Consider the following 19,758-nt stretch of genomic DNA (forward strand, 5'->3'; position numbering starts at 1 on the left):
GCATGCTGACTGCCTTACACCATACTATCCCCTTGTTGGGTTCTAGCTATCTTTCATCCTCATGAGTATGAAATTTTCCAACATGAGACTGTGATCTTGGCCGAGCTGCATTCCCATAATGTGACTTATGATGATGCAGGCTCACTTACAGAAGTGATGTGGTGAGGCAGACTCAATACACAGTTTCAAATACTATACAATGGAACCTCAAGTGACGAGCGGTTCCAGTTATGAGCATTTCGAGTAACGAATAAGCCACTCGCAGAAAATATGTCTCGACTGACAAGCTTTCGCTCGATTAACAAGCGTTCCCGCTGGTTAACTACAAAATGATGACAAAACTGTCGTCCTCCGATGACAGTTTTGTTGTTGTTTCGCAAGACGAGTTTTCCACATGACGAGCTCCGTGCCGGAACGGATTAACTTCGTTAATCGAGGCGCCACTGTATAGATATGATAAAAGCCCAATAGGCTCAGAAACTTGTACATTAAGTGAGAAGGTGGTGGAGGCCAAAACTGTCAGTAGTTTCAAAGCGTTATATGACAAAGAGTACTGAGAAGATGGGACACCACGAGTGCAGTTCTCATCCTGTAACTACACTTAGGTAATTACACTTAGGTAATTATCAGTTGATTGACAGTTGAGAGGCCAAAGCTCAATTCCCACAAGTACAACTAGGCGAGTACTACTGTACAGTTGCTTGCGAACTACCGTGCCTGCTGATGGAAAGTGTTAGCATTCTCCTTCGGTTTATGAGGTCAAGTTTAGTCCTCAAGATATATAAGAAATTTTAACACTTTGCTGTTCTTGTCTTGGTTTGACCAATTGTTTTATTGGCTGCAAGGCTGCTGTCAACAAAGTCTTACAGCCACCTTTGCAGGGTGTGGTTACTAGATGCCCTAAGATTCTAGTCACATATGCACCAGCAGGAAGTTTGTCTGGAGGTGGAAGCTTTGGGGTACCCTACCCACAATAATTGTTCTGGAGATACAGAGAGATACTAGAACCATCATGCCCTCCCTGCAATCTGTGGAAGGAGTGCATTACTCCTCTGAGAGCAAAAAATGCCCTTTTTGATATTTACAGCTTTCTCTTTTTTTTCTCATCTTGAGATTCAGTTCTAGGAATAGGTGCCAAAGATTGACCCCAGAAGCTTCTGAAAGGATGCCCTGGCTCTCTTGGTGTCCCAGCCGAGTGAGACTTGCCTCAGAGTTTGTGCTCAATTCCTCCATAGGCCCTGGCAGTGTAGTTCCATATAACTTATTGAGGGTGGGGGGGGAGCAACATTCCTGTGCTTCACATGGTCTCTCAGTTCTGCCTGCCCTTTGGCCGGTTTTAATGGGATTTGTGGTTATTCCTGTGGCAAAGCAGAAGACCATAAGTGTGGTCTGGATTCTGTTCTCAGATTTTTAGTTCTCTGGCCTTTTCTAATTACAGTACTGTAACAGGTTCCTACAAATGCCTCAGCAAGGAGGCCAATCTCCAAAAAGCACTATCAATGCCGAGGCACACCTCAATATAAGACCCTTACACTAAGACTTAATATTGGTCTTGTTAAGAAAACTACACTGAACTTATCTAAGTTAGGACTTTGTCCGAGGTGGATGAAGTCTCAGCAAGCACCAGCCAAAAAGAGCTGGCATCCTAATTTTGGTGTACACTGGTGATGCTATCTGATGGCAACAGGGTGGTGGTTCAGTTGCTTCAGTAGGTACAGAGGAAACTTGCCCGAAATGCTGTGTGTATTAGTGGCTTCAGGCATCGTATGTATTAACTCTATCTATTAATCAAACATTATGTTTGTAACTCATTTACAATATATGTACCTGTATCTGAATAAGCATCTTAACTTATTTTATCTAATCTAACTAGGCACCTTTTGAGTCTCCAAGAGGTCACCGCAATTTTGAATTGAGAAATGCCCTCCACTAAGCTCCCTGTCCCATTAACAGCTAGAACGACCACTGTTGGAAAAATACCTGTGTCCCTGGGGCTAGAGCCTCTCTTTAAAGTTGTGGATGGAATTGACTTCAACAACCCCTTCCTTCAATGCATTTCACATGCCCACCACCTTTACAGGAAATGAGAACTTCCTTACTTCTCTGACTCAATTGCATGTCCAGCTTCTACCGATGTCCCCTTGTTTTAACTCTTTAACTGAAATATGCTTCCTTTACCCACTTTATTTATCCCCGTCAAGATCTTGTACATAGTATCATATCCCTTCTGTTTCTTCTACCCTCTAAGTTTGTGAAGCCACGTTCTCTCAACCCGTCTTGATAGCTTAGACCTCTTAATTCTGGTAATAATCTAGTGGCAAACCTCTGAACTTTCTCAAGTCTCTGTTTATGCTTCACAAGGTGTGGGTTTCATGCTGGAGCTGCATACTCAAGTAATGGTCTCACACAGGCAGTGGGAATGGATTTGAAAGGCTTCTTGTTTAGATTCTTGTAGAAGTCTAGGGAAGTTACCAATGGGAGCTTGCTTAGAACAGTCTATTATGTATTATATTTAATTAAATAAGTCTTAAACATCTTTAAATCTGGGAATAAGAAAATGGAAAACGTAGGAGGAAAGTCAGATGAATATTTACAATTACAAACCACGTATATATTACCATTAGCACATACAATAACGATATAATTGGTATACACAGCTTTTAATAGTAAATAAGGAGAAAAAACTAAAATGCCTGCATTAATTCACAATTATATGTATGTACAATACTGCATTGTTTTGCAATAACATAAATATAATTATATTTAATAACTAGGATATATAAGGCAAATAAAGAAAATAAAAAAATAAAAATCCCCCCTAATCTAACACACTCACTGTTTGCTTACCTGGTCGGGAGCTTCGTGGTCTTGCTGATGCCAATCGGGGAGCCGCTTCCTATAATATAAAAAAAAAAAAAAAACAGCGTTGAAGGTAATGAAATGACATTTTCTGGGTGAGCCCCGGAGGCTTCCTGAAGCTATCCGAACTGATATTTGCCACACGAATTTGGGGTCATGAGTCATAGGAGTCCTTACGCCTACCGGGGGCCATGAGCCAGAACCTGGCCCCCCCTCAGAGAGGCACATGGAGCAATGGTCTATGAACACTTTACATTTAAAGTATGTCATAATTGCCATCGACCAAGGAAGGACCCAGAAAGGAAGGTGAATCAAAACAGATCACTGTCTGGTTAACCTGTGTAATCTACATCCTAAAAGATCAAAATAGTGGATTAAGAGGCCCTATGTTATTAGTACTGGAGCTCTGGGAAGATGCTGAGAGGGTTAACAGCAAAATGCTGAACTTTTTTCCAAATAAATGATCTTGCTGTGAAGGAAGGAGTTTCCTTTGCTTCTACATGCTGCTATTTCCCATTATTTAAGACAATTAAATCTAATAAATTCTTATTAGGGTGAATCTCAAACATAGTTGATAAAATATGCACAAGAAAAATCTATCATTGAATATAATGAAATGCCTCTTTCTGGTGGGTTACCTTGATAGCTTCCTGAAGCTAATCAGGCAGCTAACTTTGGAAAGTTACCAAGCGGACCCTCCCAGAAATAACCAATGTGTCAAACTGTGAACATACTACCATTTCCTCCACAGATGCATGTCCATTGGGGATTATCTCCTCACTATCAATTATCTCGTGAGGTGGAGAGTTTTCTTTCCCTGCCTCCTTTACCTGGCCCACACGACTTGCTGGTCTGATGATATGTAAAAGGTATTAGTTACTGGCATAATATTAATGTAATTATTATATAAAATAAAGTGATTAAATATTTCATGCTTGGCAATGAAGATATCTATTTACATACTGCATTTGACTTGAGGATTAGATATTACAAGTTTATCATTTCGTGTGATGGTCTTGTTTATCCATGATACCGAATAAATTATATAATGAATAAGTGAGCAGATTAACAATTCAAACTTGCAATAATTACTCTGCATCATCCAATAACATGGCGTGATATACCAAAATGGAAACAATTATTAAACAAATTGATAAAATAAATGAATCCTCTCCTATAGTACTAACAGCTGACTATAGGAAAAACTAGGGTCCCGGTAGCAGTAAACTGCCGGGTAAACACAGTAATGTGGGGTCCCAGTAGCACAGTCGGGTTCGTTTACGACGCACAATAAAAAATTCCGGGTTTGAATATCAGGCACGACAGAAATGGCTAACCACATTTCCTCCTATCACCTAATAAACCTATTCACCTAGCAGTAAGTAGATACTCAGGAGATAGCCAGCTTGTTGTGGGGTTGCATCCTGGGCAGGGTCAGTAATTCGACCTTGGGGATGGTGGGGCACCTCGATATAAGCCTAACATGTATGAATTCAATCTGGCTGCCTGTCCCCCAACACAATGAATTATTATTATTAAACATGAACACAGTTTTCCATCACTATACAGTTACCATAGTTCCTTTCCATTGAAGGAAAGTAACATTGAAATTTATTCACTATTCCCCTCCACCTCATGCCTTTCCATTGGAGACTTTTGGCAACGTGGAGAGGGGAGGACCTGCTGCATGGGTAACAGCTTCTTCCCCGTACCAACCTACCCTAGATTTGCGCCCTGGAGAGGCCACTCCAGACCGACAACCAGAGCGCAATTCCAGTCTCCTGAGACTGATGGATGCCTACTAGTTCATTCTTAAGTAGAGTGACCTGGATCAGACTTCACACATCATAAACACTGACCTGGATTTGCTTGATTTTGTTCTCTCAGGTTTCTTCCCTTCCTTGTCGTCTTTGCCATCCTTGCTTTTCCTGTCTTTTGCACTCTTGGCGCTCCTCCCTTCATCTTTTTTACTCTTGCTTGTTTTACTCGATTTATCCTTATCATCACTGCTCTTTGAACCCTGAAACATTGCAAGGTATACTATTAATGCAAGGTATACTATTAAATAGTTATACAGTATTTAAGTACAGTACTGAGTATTTGAATTATTATTTCCTTATATTTCCCATATTTGAATTATTAGAAACAAAATTTATGACACATCTTGAGTATTTTAACATATTAAAAGTAAGTTTGCTCATTTCCCCATATATTCCAGGATATATACATTGCATATACAGTGCAGTATGTCTATACATACATATAGATATATATTTTACAAATATGTAAAATATTTACAAATATTTACACACACACACTTCACTACAAGCTGTGATTCATAGAGAAGGATACGAGCCAAAGTTAACAAGGAGGACTTTTTGAAATCTGCAACGTCAAGAACAATAGGCCATTGATTCAATATATGAAAACAAAGGAGCCAAAAAATGATACAAAAGTTCTCTTTTTTTTTGCTAACACAGTTGTGGATGTTTTAAATAAATGAGAGAGCAGTCAATGCCAAAATCAGTGTAAGCTTCTGTACATCACATAACAAAGATTATCGGGAAGACAGTGCACCACTAGCTTAAGTTCTTATCTCATAATTACACTTGGGTAATATCAGCCAATCAGTCACTCTTATTATCTCATTATTTTTCATTATTTTATCTTATTCATCAATTCAGTCTCTCATTTATTCATTAGTAATTCATTCATTCAGTCTCTTATTCATTCATATTCACAAACTCACGCCCACTCACACTCACTATTCATTTGGAGTATGCAGCTCCAACATAGAGTTCATATCTGGTCAAGCCTAAGACTAAACTGGAAAAGATTCAAAGGTTTGCCACCAGACTAGTACCCAAACTGAGGGGTATGAGCTATGAGGAGAGACTACGGGAGTTAAACCTCACGTCACTGGGAGACAGAAGAGTTAGAGGGGACATGATCACCCACATACAAGATTCTCAGAGGAATTGATAGGGTAGATAAAGACAGACTATTTAACACAAGGGGCACACTCACTAAGGGACACACGTGGAAATTGAGTGCCCAAATGAGCCATAGAAACGTTAAAAAGAATTTTTTCAGTGTCAGAGTAATAGACAAATGGAATGCATTAGGAAGTGATGTGGTGGATGCTGACTCCATACACAGCTTCAAGTGTAGATATGATAAGAGCCCAGTAGGCTCAGGAACCTGTACATTAGTTGACTGACAGTTGAGAGGCAGGACCAAACAGCCAGAGCTCAACCCCCGCAAGCACAACTAGGTGCTTGCGGGTGTTGTACGGTACAACTAAGTACAACTAGGTAAGTACTCACTCACACTCATGCTCTTCAAGCAGAACCTATTTTTACACATATAATTCAGTTATTCTACAAAAGTGCAACATAGAGTACATATACATAAAATATAGAAAGATACAGTTATGAGTGCATATAAGGAAAAATGTCGAGATTGTGCCATTCAGTTGCTCACTATGGTAAGATCTATAGAGGAAAATGTAAAGTTTTCCTGCATAATCATTCAAGATGCTATGGACTACACATGTGCCTGGGGTAATTGGCACATCATAACCTCTACCTTGGTCAAGAGTCCAACAAACATGGACACTGGACTGTTAACTGGATGGAACAAGAACCAGCAGCTACAGCCATAACTTGGCTAAGCACAGCTGAATAGCACCACCTGGTACTGCCCAAATCCATAAAGCAACCTTTTCCAGGAAAAGGAGTAAAAGAATAGGAATGCAAACAGGAGGAAAAGCAACTAAGTGGACTCACAGAAAGACTTTTAACACAGCCAGCTGGAAGATACTTCAAGCCATGTATAAGTTTGACACTGCACCTCACACAAGCAGAGAAAACCGCTTGGGAACAGCATCTGAAGCTATGGCAGCAGACCACAAGGCATAAGACATGTTGTCAGTTGCCAAAAAGACGAGATCACAAGGATTAAAAAAGACAACTGTCCCGAGAAGATTTGTAATGCACAGAAAAGGAGAACCTCTGCCAACCTCTACCTTATGGTCCATATGTAATCAAACTGTAATTAAAGCTGAAGCAATGGACATGGAGCTGCCACGCCCTGACACTGCAGGAAAGAGAAGGAAGAAACAGAGCACAAATAGAAACAGAAGGAAGGAGTGGCCTGAAAAAATCAGGCCACTCTGCCATCCTTTCTGTTGGGATAGTTTTTTCTATTGGGTGGATCTCTGCCCCCAAACTTCTCTCACCTATTTGAGAAAAACTAATTCTGGTCCTGGTTCGTGGAAGGCTACTCTGATAAGAGTCTCTTGGGTACCAGGGCTTTTAAGAATGGAGAAGCTATTGAGGGGGCTAGTATAGGAAAAACTAACAATATTGACTGAGCACTGCCGTATGTTGAAAATTATGACACATACAGCCAGTAATTAAGCCTAACATACACAACTTTTCCAGAATACCTTCACTGGAGAGCCTTTGTCTTGCAGAGGTTTAGAATGGGAATTAACTTTTGGAGCATTTTTAGACTCATTTCCTGGTCTGAGTTCTTTGTTCTTTTTGGGGTCTTGGTTTGGTCTGGAATCTCTGCTAGATTTAGGGTCTTGGGTAGTTTTGGGATTATTGGATGATTTTTTATCTCTTGTTGACTTGGGATCTTTACTAGCTTTGAGATCTTCGACTGATTTAATAACTTTCGTGTTTTTGGTCACCTTTGTATCTTTGGCTGAAATTGGGTCATTATCTTTAACACTTCTATTATTTGCTGCTACCTAGAAAGGAAAGAACAGTGATACTTATGCATAGGGCTCAACCCTCTGCCCCCCCACAAAAAAAAAAATAATAATAATAATAATAATAATAATGGAAGAGTTTACTACAATGCTGTAGTGTTTTAATGAAGGTGAAGGAAAGACCCAATATATGTGTAAGTGTATTAAAAAACAAATTTTCAGATTTAACCTACATCCTTTCTCAATGTACTGTATACAATATTCTGAATATGATTTTAGGAGTTTGCATTTATAACTCTGGCAGAGCACCTCGCTTGGTGCTCATCATTAGATGTTGTTGTGATTATGTGTCCCCAGGGACTCGCCAAGGGATGTTGAAGTTTCAAAAGAATGCTCAATTATCCTGAGTTCTGGAAACTGTAGGCAGGGATGCACAGAACCACTATCCCTACTCTGGACATCTCAAGTCCTGTGCTTATGTGAATTAATGAGATTAGTTAGTTTTGCTTCCTTAAGAATAATTTTCCAGTTAATCGGATCTGCTTTACTAAAAATATTTATTGCCCCTTACTGTCTCTATAGAATCTATAATTACTTCTATTAGACATCTCTCGTTGATATACAACTGTAAACAACTGTTGAAATATCAGAGAGAGATGCCTATTAGAAGGAATAATTATAGATTCTATAGACACAGTAAAGGACAATAAATCTTTTAGTAAAGTAGATCTGATTAACTGGAAATTTATTCTTAACCATTATACTGTGCATAGCGCCTTAAGACACACGACAGGTGGTGCGCATGGTGCATTAAAGCGCTTTTAGATATAGGGAATGATTCAAAATTTCTGCAGGTACACGGGACTCACATCCTGTGCCTCAGGACTCCAGTAAACAGATGCTTTCTTGAAAAAAATCATTTGCATCCCTACTGGCTGTGAAAGCTTCAGTACTGAAACAGCGATCAAGGCTGATGCATGCAGGTGGAGCTCACAGCACCGCTGTGTAGCTAAGGGCTGCAGCACCACTTAATAATCATGAATAAAATAGGTAACACCAATTATTCTGTACTGATAGTGTCACAAATGATCCCGACTGTGATTAAGACTATGTACAACGTTCAGATATCAGTGAACATAATGCTAATTATGATATTCACAGTATGAGGTAGACACACACAGCACCCTGCATTGTTTCTTGCCTCTACACATCATGAAATGACCTCATGCTCCTTCACAATATAACCTTGTGGAAATTGATTCATATTCTGGATTTTGTGACAGGAATGTGATACTAACAGCAGTTATGTTGCTAGTCTTAGCTAGATGTGCAGAACATCCAAGACATTTTCTTGCATCAAGTGATAGCTGGCTTCATCTGCTCGTATCATATGGCTCCATGCTGTGTTTTGATTCCATCTCCACACTCATTATAACTGGTTATTAGTTTGTTATTGTGCATAAAAATGTTGATAGTGGTATATAATGTGTGGATATAGTGTGATAACAGCAAAAACACTGTTTTATTGATCTAAGAATACTGTGTAATATATGTGTCACTACATGAGCACCATATTTTTGAGCATAGTGATATTCCACACATTTGATTATATAAATTTATCAAATTACACACTTTTGAATAATATTACAGCAAAAACAAAACAAAAAAAAATGAATGAGACCTTGAAATAATTATGAAAAATTATATTTGTGGCAACTGCCACGCTATCGGGTCGCTGGAGTGAGCATCTTCATGCGCCTTCTCACTCAGAGCCCATAAATTGATCGACTTCTCTGCTCCATGACAGTTAAAGTACGTTACATATAATATTTTTAGTTTGCCATGATCAGAAAACACATCTTAGCAACATAAGCCAAAAAAAAAAATTGGAAATAAATTTTCTCCAGCGCACCACGAGGGTGTCATATCAAAATGCGGAGCAGTGCAGTGGTTAACGAAGTAAAACTAATTAATCTCATTAATTCCCTCTGGACATCACAAAGCACAGACCTTGTGATATCCAGAGCAGGGATAATGATTCTTCAGACCCCTGCTTACAGTTCCCAGAAATCAGGATAATTGAGCATTCTTCTGAAACTTCAACATTCCATGTTAAGTCCCTGGGAAAGCATAATCACAACGACAGCTAATGATAGATGCCAAATGAAGTGCTCTGCCAGATTTATAAATGCAAACCTCCTAGAATCTTATTCAGAACATTGTATACAGAACCTCAAGAAAGGTTTAGGTCACATCCGAAAATTTGGTTTTTAATACACATACACATATATTGGATCTTTCCTTCACCCTCAATAATACTAATAATAAAGATCATAATAATAATAATAATAATAATAATAATAATAATAATAATAATAATAATAATAATGATAATAACAATAATAATAATAATAATAATAATAATAATAATAATAATAATAAAATAAAAGTATTTGGCTTTGATTGTAAAGGATAAGAACCTTTCTGAGGAGAAATATTCAGTTTCCTCCTAAGGCCGGATTTCATGTCTTTCAAGACAAGACTGAACAGTCAGACAGGACGGCATTTTAGAATTGGTGTCATAGGAAATTTTTAAACATCCTTGCAGATACGTAGAAGGCACTATGTGTGGTCACTGAAAATCATGCAAGCCACCCCCAGAATGACCAACAGGTGTATTCATAAAAACTCAATGTCTCAAGCCCTTTCCAAGCACCTAACCTGCAATATTGAGCAGTGTCAAAGCAGCAAAAGTCCATATAAATGCCACTAGGAAGAGAGACCATGGAAAAAGCCTAAGCACTGCAACCAGAAGGTCAATATAATGGCCTACCAAATGCCACACAGTGGTACTGCAAGTATGAAGTCTTTATGAGAGAGCTCTCGGCAGTTTCAATCGATGCACCAGAAACTAATTGCTCATTTCTCCAAGCATTACATGGCCAAGAAGTAGGTCTTATAAGAAACAAATACATGGAGGTCGTGCACCCACGGGTATGATTTGAATGACTAAGCTTGCCAAGAAATATGAACCTTAGAGCAAGGACTAAGCAATCTAGAGAATCACCCAGCAACTATATAGGCTCAAGAGAAGCATGAGATGGCAAGGGTCTTACCAAGTTACAGGAAAGGAGGAGTAAAAAGGTCTTGACAAAATTATTGGGCACATATTTCTTTTTCCAAGTGAAGTGAAGATTGATATTGTATAATCACAGCAACAATAAGGAAGAAAACATGGAACCTGTTGAAGCACAAGGAAATGCTGAAGAGAGCACCAATAGACCTCAAGCAAGCAGCATCAAGTAATCTTTTGAATGGTCTGAATAAGAAACATAGCTACCTATCTTGAGGTTATCTTGAGATGATTTCGGGGCTCTAGTGTCCCCGCGGCCCGGTCCTCGACCAGGCCTCCACCCCCAGGAAGCAGCCTGTGACAGCTGACTAGCACCCAGGTACCTATTTTACTGCTAGGTAACAGGGGCATAGGGCGAAAGAAACTCTGCCCATTGTTTCTCGCCGGCACCCGGGATCGAACCCGGGACCACAGGATCACAAGTACTGTACAGCGTGCTGTCCGCTCGGCCGACCGGCTCCCTAACCTAGCCTATATAAACCCAAACCTAGCCTATATAACGGTGGTCTTAAATAGAATTTAAATGCTCCAGCCAATTAGATCTGTGGAGAGTCTGGAACACGTGTGTATGTGTTTGGTGGACCATGTAAGCAGAAATTACTGTAGCCTTATCACACCTCAGCCATCACCTGTCACTTTTGCCACCAGACAATCAGGATAACTGTAAGGAGCTCTAGCTCTTGGAATCTTCAGATGGTACTGCTATCTTGTGGTGCGTGGTGTAGGTTGCCAAGCAGGCAAACAAGAAATTAGTTAGGGGCTTACTCTTGGTGGCCACTGTTATACCTGGAGTATACCTGGAGTAGATCTTGAGAGTTCTTCTGCTCCCCAAGTCAGTCTGGGGGCCAGGCTTGTCTTGGTGATGTCAGGAGATGGCTTGATAATGATTTTAGTGTTCAAGGAGACACCTGCTGTCAAGTTACATTCTCAGACGGATTGGGTGATCTTCAGTAACCCCCTAATATAACCTTACATGAACTTGTGGCGATGTTTGAAAATCCCTCATGGTAATGGTTTCAAAATGTTGTTCTGCCTGACTGTTCACAATCCTCTCTATAGATATAATGGATCATACCTAAAGGAAGCAATTTCAGAGGAGGTAATGGCTCAGAAAATAAGCAAATAAATAAAATTATACTTAATAATCTTTCTAACTTAACTTTAGGAAACAAATAAATCATTTTTAAAAATAACAAATTAAACTAATTTTGAAAACTATCCAAAGGAATGTTATTTTATTATTGATGATGAATTAAAAGTTGCAAATACAGCACCTATAAATATCAAGCAAGAACTTACAAAAGTAAGAAAACAAAAGTATAATAAACAGCATAAGAAATTTTAACAAATCTAAAATACGGTATAAGCTTACATGAAGGATTCATCCAGCCCTCCTGCATGTATAAACTTTACTTTATATAAACTTTATATAAACTTTATATAAATGCAGTATATAAACTTTTGAAGAGTGATGTTAAAAAAAGACAAGAACATAAAAATTAAACTCTTCACATAGATATAAATAAACTAAGCAAAATCAGCAACAAGAAAACATTATGAACACAAATGCTATATTATAAAATATGATACTAATTGAAGATGAAATAATTTAACTCCCTCAGTGGAACAAAAAAGCGACAATTAATATTCAGGGCAAATTACTATACCACGGTACCATTACTTATGAGAGAAGGGAGATTAAACAGAGCATAACTTGCTGACGATGACCTCATAAGAGAAGGGAGATTGAATGGAACCTAACTTGCTGACGATGACCTCATAAGAGAAGGGAGATTGAGGGAACATAACTTGCTGACGATGACCTCATAAGAGAAGGGAGATTGAATGGAACATAAAGTACTGACAAGGATGAAGAGAAACACCAAGCTGAGAATAGACATCATTTGTAGGTAAGTGTTTCAGCTGTGAAAGCTTTCTCACATCAAATTTGAGAAAACATATACAGATGAAACATTAACTAAAAATAAATTCAGTTTTCAGATTAGTGTTTCTCTCTAAGAACAGGGAAGTCAAACTGTAACTTATCACAGAAAGAAGGGGAAGCTATCAAGAAAAGATGAGGAAGGTTCTTACTTTCAAGAGATTCCGTTAACTTATCGAGCCCAGATAGGTTCCTTCTACTTTCTCACAACAGTGCCACATCAAAGGAATCCTGATTTTCTGAGCTATTCCCTCAGTAACCGTCCTGTGTGCATCAGGCACTGGTACCTGGTACCAAAGACACACCATAATGCTACCAGATCTCTGGATTTCCGCAGGCCAACCAAAACCCAGGCTCATAATCTGCTTTGCTCATTGAGGTGAAGATCACTAAATATATTATCAATGGGTCATGTCAGATTTTTTCTTGTTTACCCTTATACAGTATTTGGCCCCTGACTAAAATGTAAATCTGTGTTAAGCTAGATAAAAAAAAAATTATTAAGAAGTTCATCTGAACAATACTCGAGATAAAAAAAATTATTCCTCACCCCAAGTCTGTAATTGCTTTTATAGCTGCCCATATAAATAATTCACTTGTGGAAAACTAAGCAGCAACAAGAACAGTCCTGTAATGCATGAGATTTATTAACAAATTCCATAATACTGTACTCACTGGTTTCTTTGCTTTATCGGGCTTTTTGTCTGGTTTTTCCTTGTCAGGTTTTTTGCCTTTACCTGGCTTGGCCCCACTGAGCACTTGTTGAACGGCCTCAGAGGAGTCAACCTGAAACAAAAAATTAATTGTATAATAAAAAGGCATAACTAAACTACTGTAAATTACAATGGACATATACAATCCACACAAGCTGGAATTTGCTTAATCCAGTGACTTAGAAACATTTGACTCTACAGTACCTAGATTTAGAGAGCTGATGGAGACCTATACTTTGTTGTTTACTTTTAAACGAGGATGAGTGAAAAAAGAGTACAACTGAAGGGATTGAGCCACAAGGAAAAGGTTATTTTGTCTTAACAGACTTTTGAACAATAGCTGAGAAAAGTGAGTGCAACTGCTGCATGCTGAATTTTTTAGCTGAAATGTTTACTGAAGATTCAGAATGGTAATATTATTTAGGGAAAAAATTTTTTGAGGTATTTTTCAAGAAATGTTAAACAAGAGAAGCTTTCTTACATTTTGTGTAATTGCCTTGCCCAAGGCCTGCAGCCATTCATTGGTCTTGTCCGCTTCTTGGCCCGCTACAATTTTAGCTGGCCTCACTGTTAAGTTCTCCCCAGTAGCAAATACTGAAAGATTTAATCCAGTAAATTACGTGACTGCAATATTTGTTTAAAGTACTGTATGTATCATGAAACCCAGTAAATTAATTTCATATTAATGTTGAAATTATGTGACAATATTTAAATACTATATAGATATTTTTTCTGCACAAATATGTTTATTAAATATTAATTTGTATAAAGTTTAAGTTCAATATTATGTATTACTTGTATACAGCACCAGTAATATATATATTTGGGTGAGGAGAGGAGAGGACATAAAATGAGTATTTATGCAAGTTAGGAAGATGTCATAATGAAAACTTACTTGTTGCATCAATGCATTTTTGCAAGAAAGCTACTTTGGCTTCTTTGTCCTTTATATTCTGAGAATTAAGCTCATCGTCTGTGTACAGTCCAGAAAAAAATCCCGTCTCGGATATAATCTGAAATAAATTATCATCATTAGGTAATGAACAATAAGGCCTAAAGTTTAATATAATCTGTTATAAATAAACTATTGAATACTTTGTTAATAAATTAGAAAGTATGTCTTTCAGCAATATGTGTTGACATAAGTATGTCAAGTCAGAACAGGAAATGTTTTTCACCCACAGGGTTATAAACCCATGGAACCGCCTACCCGCTGAAGCTGTAAATGCCAAAACAGTGTTAAGTTTTAAACTCTATCTAGAAAAAATCAAGGCAAATGGGGGGGACCTTCGATAAGCTGCGGCTTCCTGTCTTTTTCGAGGCCAATAGGGTTAGTAGCCCTCAGGTAAATCAGGTAAATTAACTACAGGGGTACCTCGGTTTAAGAGTTTAATCCATTCCTGGAGACAGCTCGTATTCCGAAAACTCGTATTCCTAAGCTAATTTCCCCATAAGAAATAATGGGAAATGAATTAATCTGTCCCTGACTACCCCAAAAACCCCACATCAAACTAAATTTTTATACCTAATTCATCTAAATAAACCTACAAAACTATGTTCAAGTTATTACTTACCCTTGCTGATGACTGCTGTTGGTGTATGGAAGATGTGAGGAGGAGGGAGGAGGAGGAGAGGTGTTACTGTTTGGAAGAGGAGTCTCCTTCCTTTATAACATCAGGCAGTGAGGACTTCACTGGTATGCACACACTGGCACATTTTGCCTGCATACCACTAGGACTTGCTTGTTTTACTAAGAATCTGTCTAAAGACACTTTTTTTTTCCCTACATTTTAACACTTGTCTGTAGTAAGACATCACATTGTCATTTAAAAGGTCAATGCATAGGCCTGCTACAGCTTTATCTGGGTGAGTTTTTTCAACAAAACTTTGCAGTTCTTCCCATAATTCACACATTTTCTTAATCAAGAAGGGACATCCTCTACTGCCTCTACTCACAGCTATTTTCTTAGGTTGAACCTTACCAATGGCTTTCTTGAGACCCATGGCGAGATATATAATGACAACTTTTATGTTCAAATGGCCAAAAAAACGACAAAAAACTGTAAATCCTTGTGAAGAATTCAGGTGGGATAGTCACTGGGCGCGAGACACTGGTAAACTGAGGCGCGATCGCCGTGCCACCATGCGCTAGTCGGCCTGTACACGTATCAACAAACTCGTGTTCCGAGGTAACCCTTGCCTTCCAAGACACATTTTCCGAGGAAATCCTGCTCATATTCCGAAAAACTCGCATACAGGGACACTCGTGTTCCGAGGTACTACTGTATATACATTCAATGAGAACTATAAGAGAAAAAGATGCATAGCATATAGCTTTAGGTAAATTAAAAATATTATTGCTCTGAATCCAAATAGCAGGCAACCTCATTGGCTGTATTCAACATACTGTATAGCATTTAGTCTTCATGGAACATACAAGGAAACTTCAAGGGCTTTCTCATAAATATTAAAATATAACAACACCTCCCACTACACGGAAGGATCATAATTGGCCGACCTCTCACAGTGTTGAAGAGAGAACTCAAAAAAACACCTCCAAAGAATACCTGATCAGCCAGGCTGTGATTCATACGCAGGCTGCGAGCAACCGCATCCAACAGCCTGGTTGACAACACGACGTGGTCGAAGACCAGGTCATGGGTTGTTAATCCCCAAAAGTTTCACAAAGTAGACATAAGATAGGAAGGTAGACACCTTAATTTCATTCTGCATTATGTTTTCCAGGAATACACATCCCTTGCACAAAGAGTTAATTTTTCTAAACAGTAATGTTCATTAAGCTATCAATATGAATATAACTATTCAGTGCAATGCCTGATTACCATCCTCTTTGATAATGGCTTTTATGCCCCTTTGTATTTATTACTTAGGAAGAACACATTACAGACTGATAGTGATTTAATCTTGGAAGTGCCAAATCCTAACTCCCTACTGTGTTACTAAATTGACATAAATAGTAAATAAGTACAGTACAGTATTATACAAAAGGTGTCATAATGAGGTCACCCCATTTCTAACTCCCTCCTCCTAGCAAGCCAAGCCTTTAGGTTAGCTTATGTTTGGCTATTTAAATGTTGTGACTAGCCTAGGTTATATATTAGGTTTTGCTACATTGTCACATTTAGCTATATGTTATAGTGTTTAGTTTAGGAGAAGTTAGAGTGGTTAGTTGAGGTAGGGTACTAGTTTAGTCGACAATAGTTTAGTTGAAGCTAGGACAGGTTAAGTTGCTTAATGTAGAAGTTAGGGACTTGCATATTGAGTGACCTGTCATTTACTTAACTCAAACAATACATGCAGTGTACAGTCTTGACATCAGTTACAATATATATACTACTAATCAGCTATTTACTTACCGCGGTGATAATATCATGTAAAAATCTAAATGGGGGTTTGCCTAAAAGTTTATCAGTCAGTGGTGGCTTTTTGACGTGTTTTCCAAGTTCGTCTTGAGTCTTCTTTAACAGAGCAGGGTTCACAGCGGCACTCATATTCCTCAAGCACTACGATACCTTAAACTTGCCACATAGTCACTACTAATTAAACCCAACCCTCAGGGCCAAGCAATCCTCACTAACATCTCCAACACCTCCAGATTTGTTTTGGTATTCATCGACGCCAGAAGCCCTGAAAACACATACAGCTGGCTCAGAGTTTTAACAATAGAGCATCAACAACACTCTTTGGGCGTGTTTGCTTATAGTTATATAAAACAGAACTCTAATCTAATATATAGTATCGGATTAGTTATGGTACCTATGTTTTAGAGTTTATTACTCTTGGTTACTATGGTAACAATTCCAAACAAACACTTGAGGGAGTTGCATATCTCTGGAATGTGAACGCAATGTGGGAAGAGATTCTTTAAATAATTTCTTCCCACATTGGTATGTGCTAATACAACACAATATAGTGCATAAATGTTTGTTCTCAATGTAATTTAAGATATACTGGAAGTATATTGTGTAATTTAAGCGAAACTATCTAGTTAATTTATTATGAACTCAACAAACGCATTTTTTTAGTATTAATTAAATTGACAAGCTTAGATATACACAGCAATGTGCTGCCACCCTATTCTACATGAGAGATTACACAGTGTAGATAAAAAAAACTAGCTATGAGTTCATCTAATATTCCCATCTCACAGGATGCTTAGTCATACATGGAATTAGGGGAGAAAACACCTGCATCAATACAAAAACAAATCAACATTGACTGAACAGCAACTTCACGCTTTTCTGGATGAGCTACAAGCTCATCCTCTTGTTCACATATCTTACAATTGGAATGTTCACCATTGGAGGGATTCATTACCTGCAGCCACAAGCCATAGATATCGATATCCCACCCTAATTCTAGCAATTACAATGTCACACTGTCTAGTAGATGTTTTATGCTGCTCATACATATAATTCTCGGTTCTAAATATGTCATAGCTCTTTATACTCGTGCTTTCTGGCCTATGAGTGTCAGTAACTGCTTCTCTGTCTTCCCTAATTTCCTGAAATATTGCAGCTTTTACAGCAGAGATTGGAATGGTCCTATCCAATTCAATTTCAGGCTTATCACATGCAGTTTTAGCTGCCTTGTCTGTGTAGTCATGCTGGACAACACCTGTGTGAGATGATATTCATACAAATGAGACTCTGAAGCTCTTGCTCTTTGCTTTAATAATATTGTTTGTAATGGATGTTGCAACATTTCTAGTATCATCCTGCGAGCGACAGTGGAAGAGGTTACAAAATTCATGCAGCTACTCATGTTGCAATCTTGATGAGCTTGTTACATCATTTAACATATATATCAAAACTCTTTTATAGCATAATGGCTCCAAAAACCGCACCACAACATATTCTGCATTTACCGTAAGTAATTTTCATTTGTGGTGAGGCAGAGCTATATACTATTTATTCGAATATTTATTGAGTATCCTGTAACACTTCATTTACAGAAAATCGAAATCTTCCAACCGTTTCAAAGAAAACGGGTTAAGCACAAACTTGTTATAATTTAAATGAACCATTTATAATTAACAAGAACCACTATTCTCTTTTGGCCTCGACGATGATATATCTCGTTCTCACTATTGGCCTCGACAAGTATAGGAAGCCGGCGGTTTGTCTAAGATCCCATCTGTCTTGATGATTTTACCTATTAGGATCTTAAATACTGAAGTAGCAGTGTTTTGACATTACAGCTTCGGCGGGTAGGAAGTTCCATGTGTTTATAACCTTATGGGTGAAGGAGCCTCTCCTATTTTCTGTCCTACATTGTGGCTTGTTGAGCTAGAATCCGTTGCTCCTTGTTCGTATTACATATGACTTCTTGAAGAAGTGGTTTGGATCAATATCCTTCAAGTTCAATATTTTACATGTTTCGATCAGATCAGCCCTGTTATGTTTGGCTAGCAGTGTTGTTAGCCCATTCCACCCTCCTCTTCTTTTAACCCCTCTCCTCACATTCCCCCTCTTCTATTTCCCCTCTCCTCACAACTCCCTTCTTTCCTCATTTTCCCCTCTCTCCTTCCTTTACTCCCATCTCCCAACCCTCACCTCCTCTCTACTCCAACCTCGAACAAACATACATTTACATATTATATATAATATGGAAGGGGTATATCTAGCTGCACCAGGGGTCACTTTCCCCTCTTTCGACCCTCTTCACTACTTTCTACCCTATTTCCCCTCTTGGCCTCCTCGTCCCATCCCCTTGTTGGTCTTCCACTTCGTCCCTTCCATCATCCTCCCCCTCTTCCATTCCCATCCATCTCCCCTCTACACCTTCCCTCAGAAATGTTTTAAGAAGCACTGAAACAATTGTATGGGTCTCTCAGAAAATATATCATTTATTATAAATAAAAACTCTAGGGGAATAGCACCAAATATTTCACTCTTGACGCCATGAAAATTGCATGATCTCTATAACTTGTAATATTTCTTACAGCATTTAACTTAGGCCTGCCCCGATCAGCCTATGGCCGTCCTGTAATGCAGAACGTTTTTCGCTTTAAATTTGGGTGGGGATAGGCTTAAGGGTTTTGGCTACAACTTTCCCTCACTTTCACACGTCAGAGAGAGAGAGAGAGAGAGAGAGAGAGAGAGAGAGAGAGAGAGAGAGAGAGAGAGAGAGAGAGAGAGAGAGAGAGAGAGAGTGAGAGAGAGAGAGAGAGAGAGAGAGAGAGAGAGAGAGAGAGAGAGAGAGAGAGAGAGAGAGAGAGAGAGAGAGAGAGGGAGAGAGAGAGAGAGAGAGAGAGAGTGAGAGTGAGAGAGAGAGAGAGAGAGAGAGAGAGAGAGAGAGAGAGAGAGAGAGAGAGAGAGAGAGAGAGAGAGAGAGAGAGAGAGAGAGAGAGAGGGAGAGAGAGAGAGAG

General features: G+C 38.7%; 2 protein-coding genes across 9 annotated transcripts in view; one reads left to right on the top strand and one right to left on the bottom strand.

The window, feature by feature from the left end:
• LOC123768736 (TRAF3-interacting protein 1-like) overlaps positions 1-16,997 on the bottom strand; it is a 38,558-nt gene extending 21,561 nt beyond the window's left edge. For 4 of the 8 annotated variants that reach the window (XM_069317111.1, XM_069317109.1, XM_069317108.1 and 1 more), the window contains exons 1-8: positions 16,745-16,997; positions 14,263-14,380; positions 13,849-13,961; positions 13,330-13,440; positions 7,310-7,618; positions 4,719-4,879; positions 3,594-3,711; positions 2,848-2,896 (exon numbers count right to left, since the gene is read on the bottom strand). In XM_069317111.1, the coding sequence (XP_069173212.1) occupies positions 2,848-2,896; positions 3,594-3,711; positions 4,719-4,879; positions 7,310-7,618; positions 13,330-13,440; positions 13,849-13,961; positions 14,263-14,380; positions 16,745-16,879 (1,114 nt within the window). In that variant the 5' untranslated portion in view covers positions 16,880-16,997. The remainder of the gene's footprint in view (positions 1-2,847; positions 2,897-3,593; positions 3,712-4,718; positions 4,880-7,309; positions 7,619-13,329; positions 13,441-13,848; positions 13,962-14,262; positions 14,381-16,744) is intronic. The other 4 variants (XM_069317112.1, XM_069317110.1, XM_069317106.1 and 1 more) reach the window with 2 other exon arrangements.
• Positions 6,042-19,758, top strand: part of LOC123768753 (uncharacterized) — a 24,829-nt gene continuing 11,112 nt past the window's right edge. Inside the window, exon 1 of the mRNA XM_045759520.2 lies at positions 6,042-6,173. The gene's annotated coding sequence lies outside the window, so the exon portion shown is untranslated. The remainder of the gene's footprint in view (positions 6,174-19,758) is intronic.

Source organism: Procambarus clarkii, chromosome 86 (assembly GCF_040958095.1).
Source record: "Procambarus clarkii isolate CNS0578487 chromosome 86, FALCON_Pclarkii_2.0, whole genome shotgun sequence".
NCBI classification, from domain to species: domain Eukaryota; kingdom Metazoa; phylum Arthropoda; class Malacostraca; order Decapoda; family Cambaridae; genus Procambarus; species Procambarus clarkii.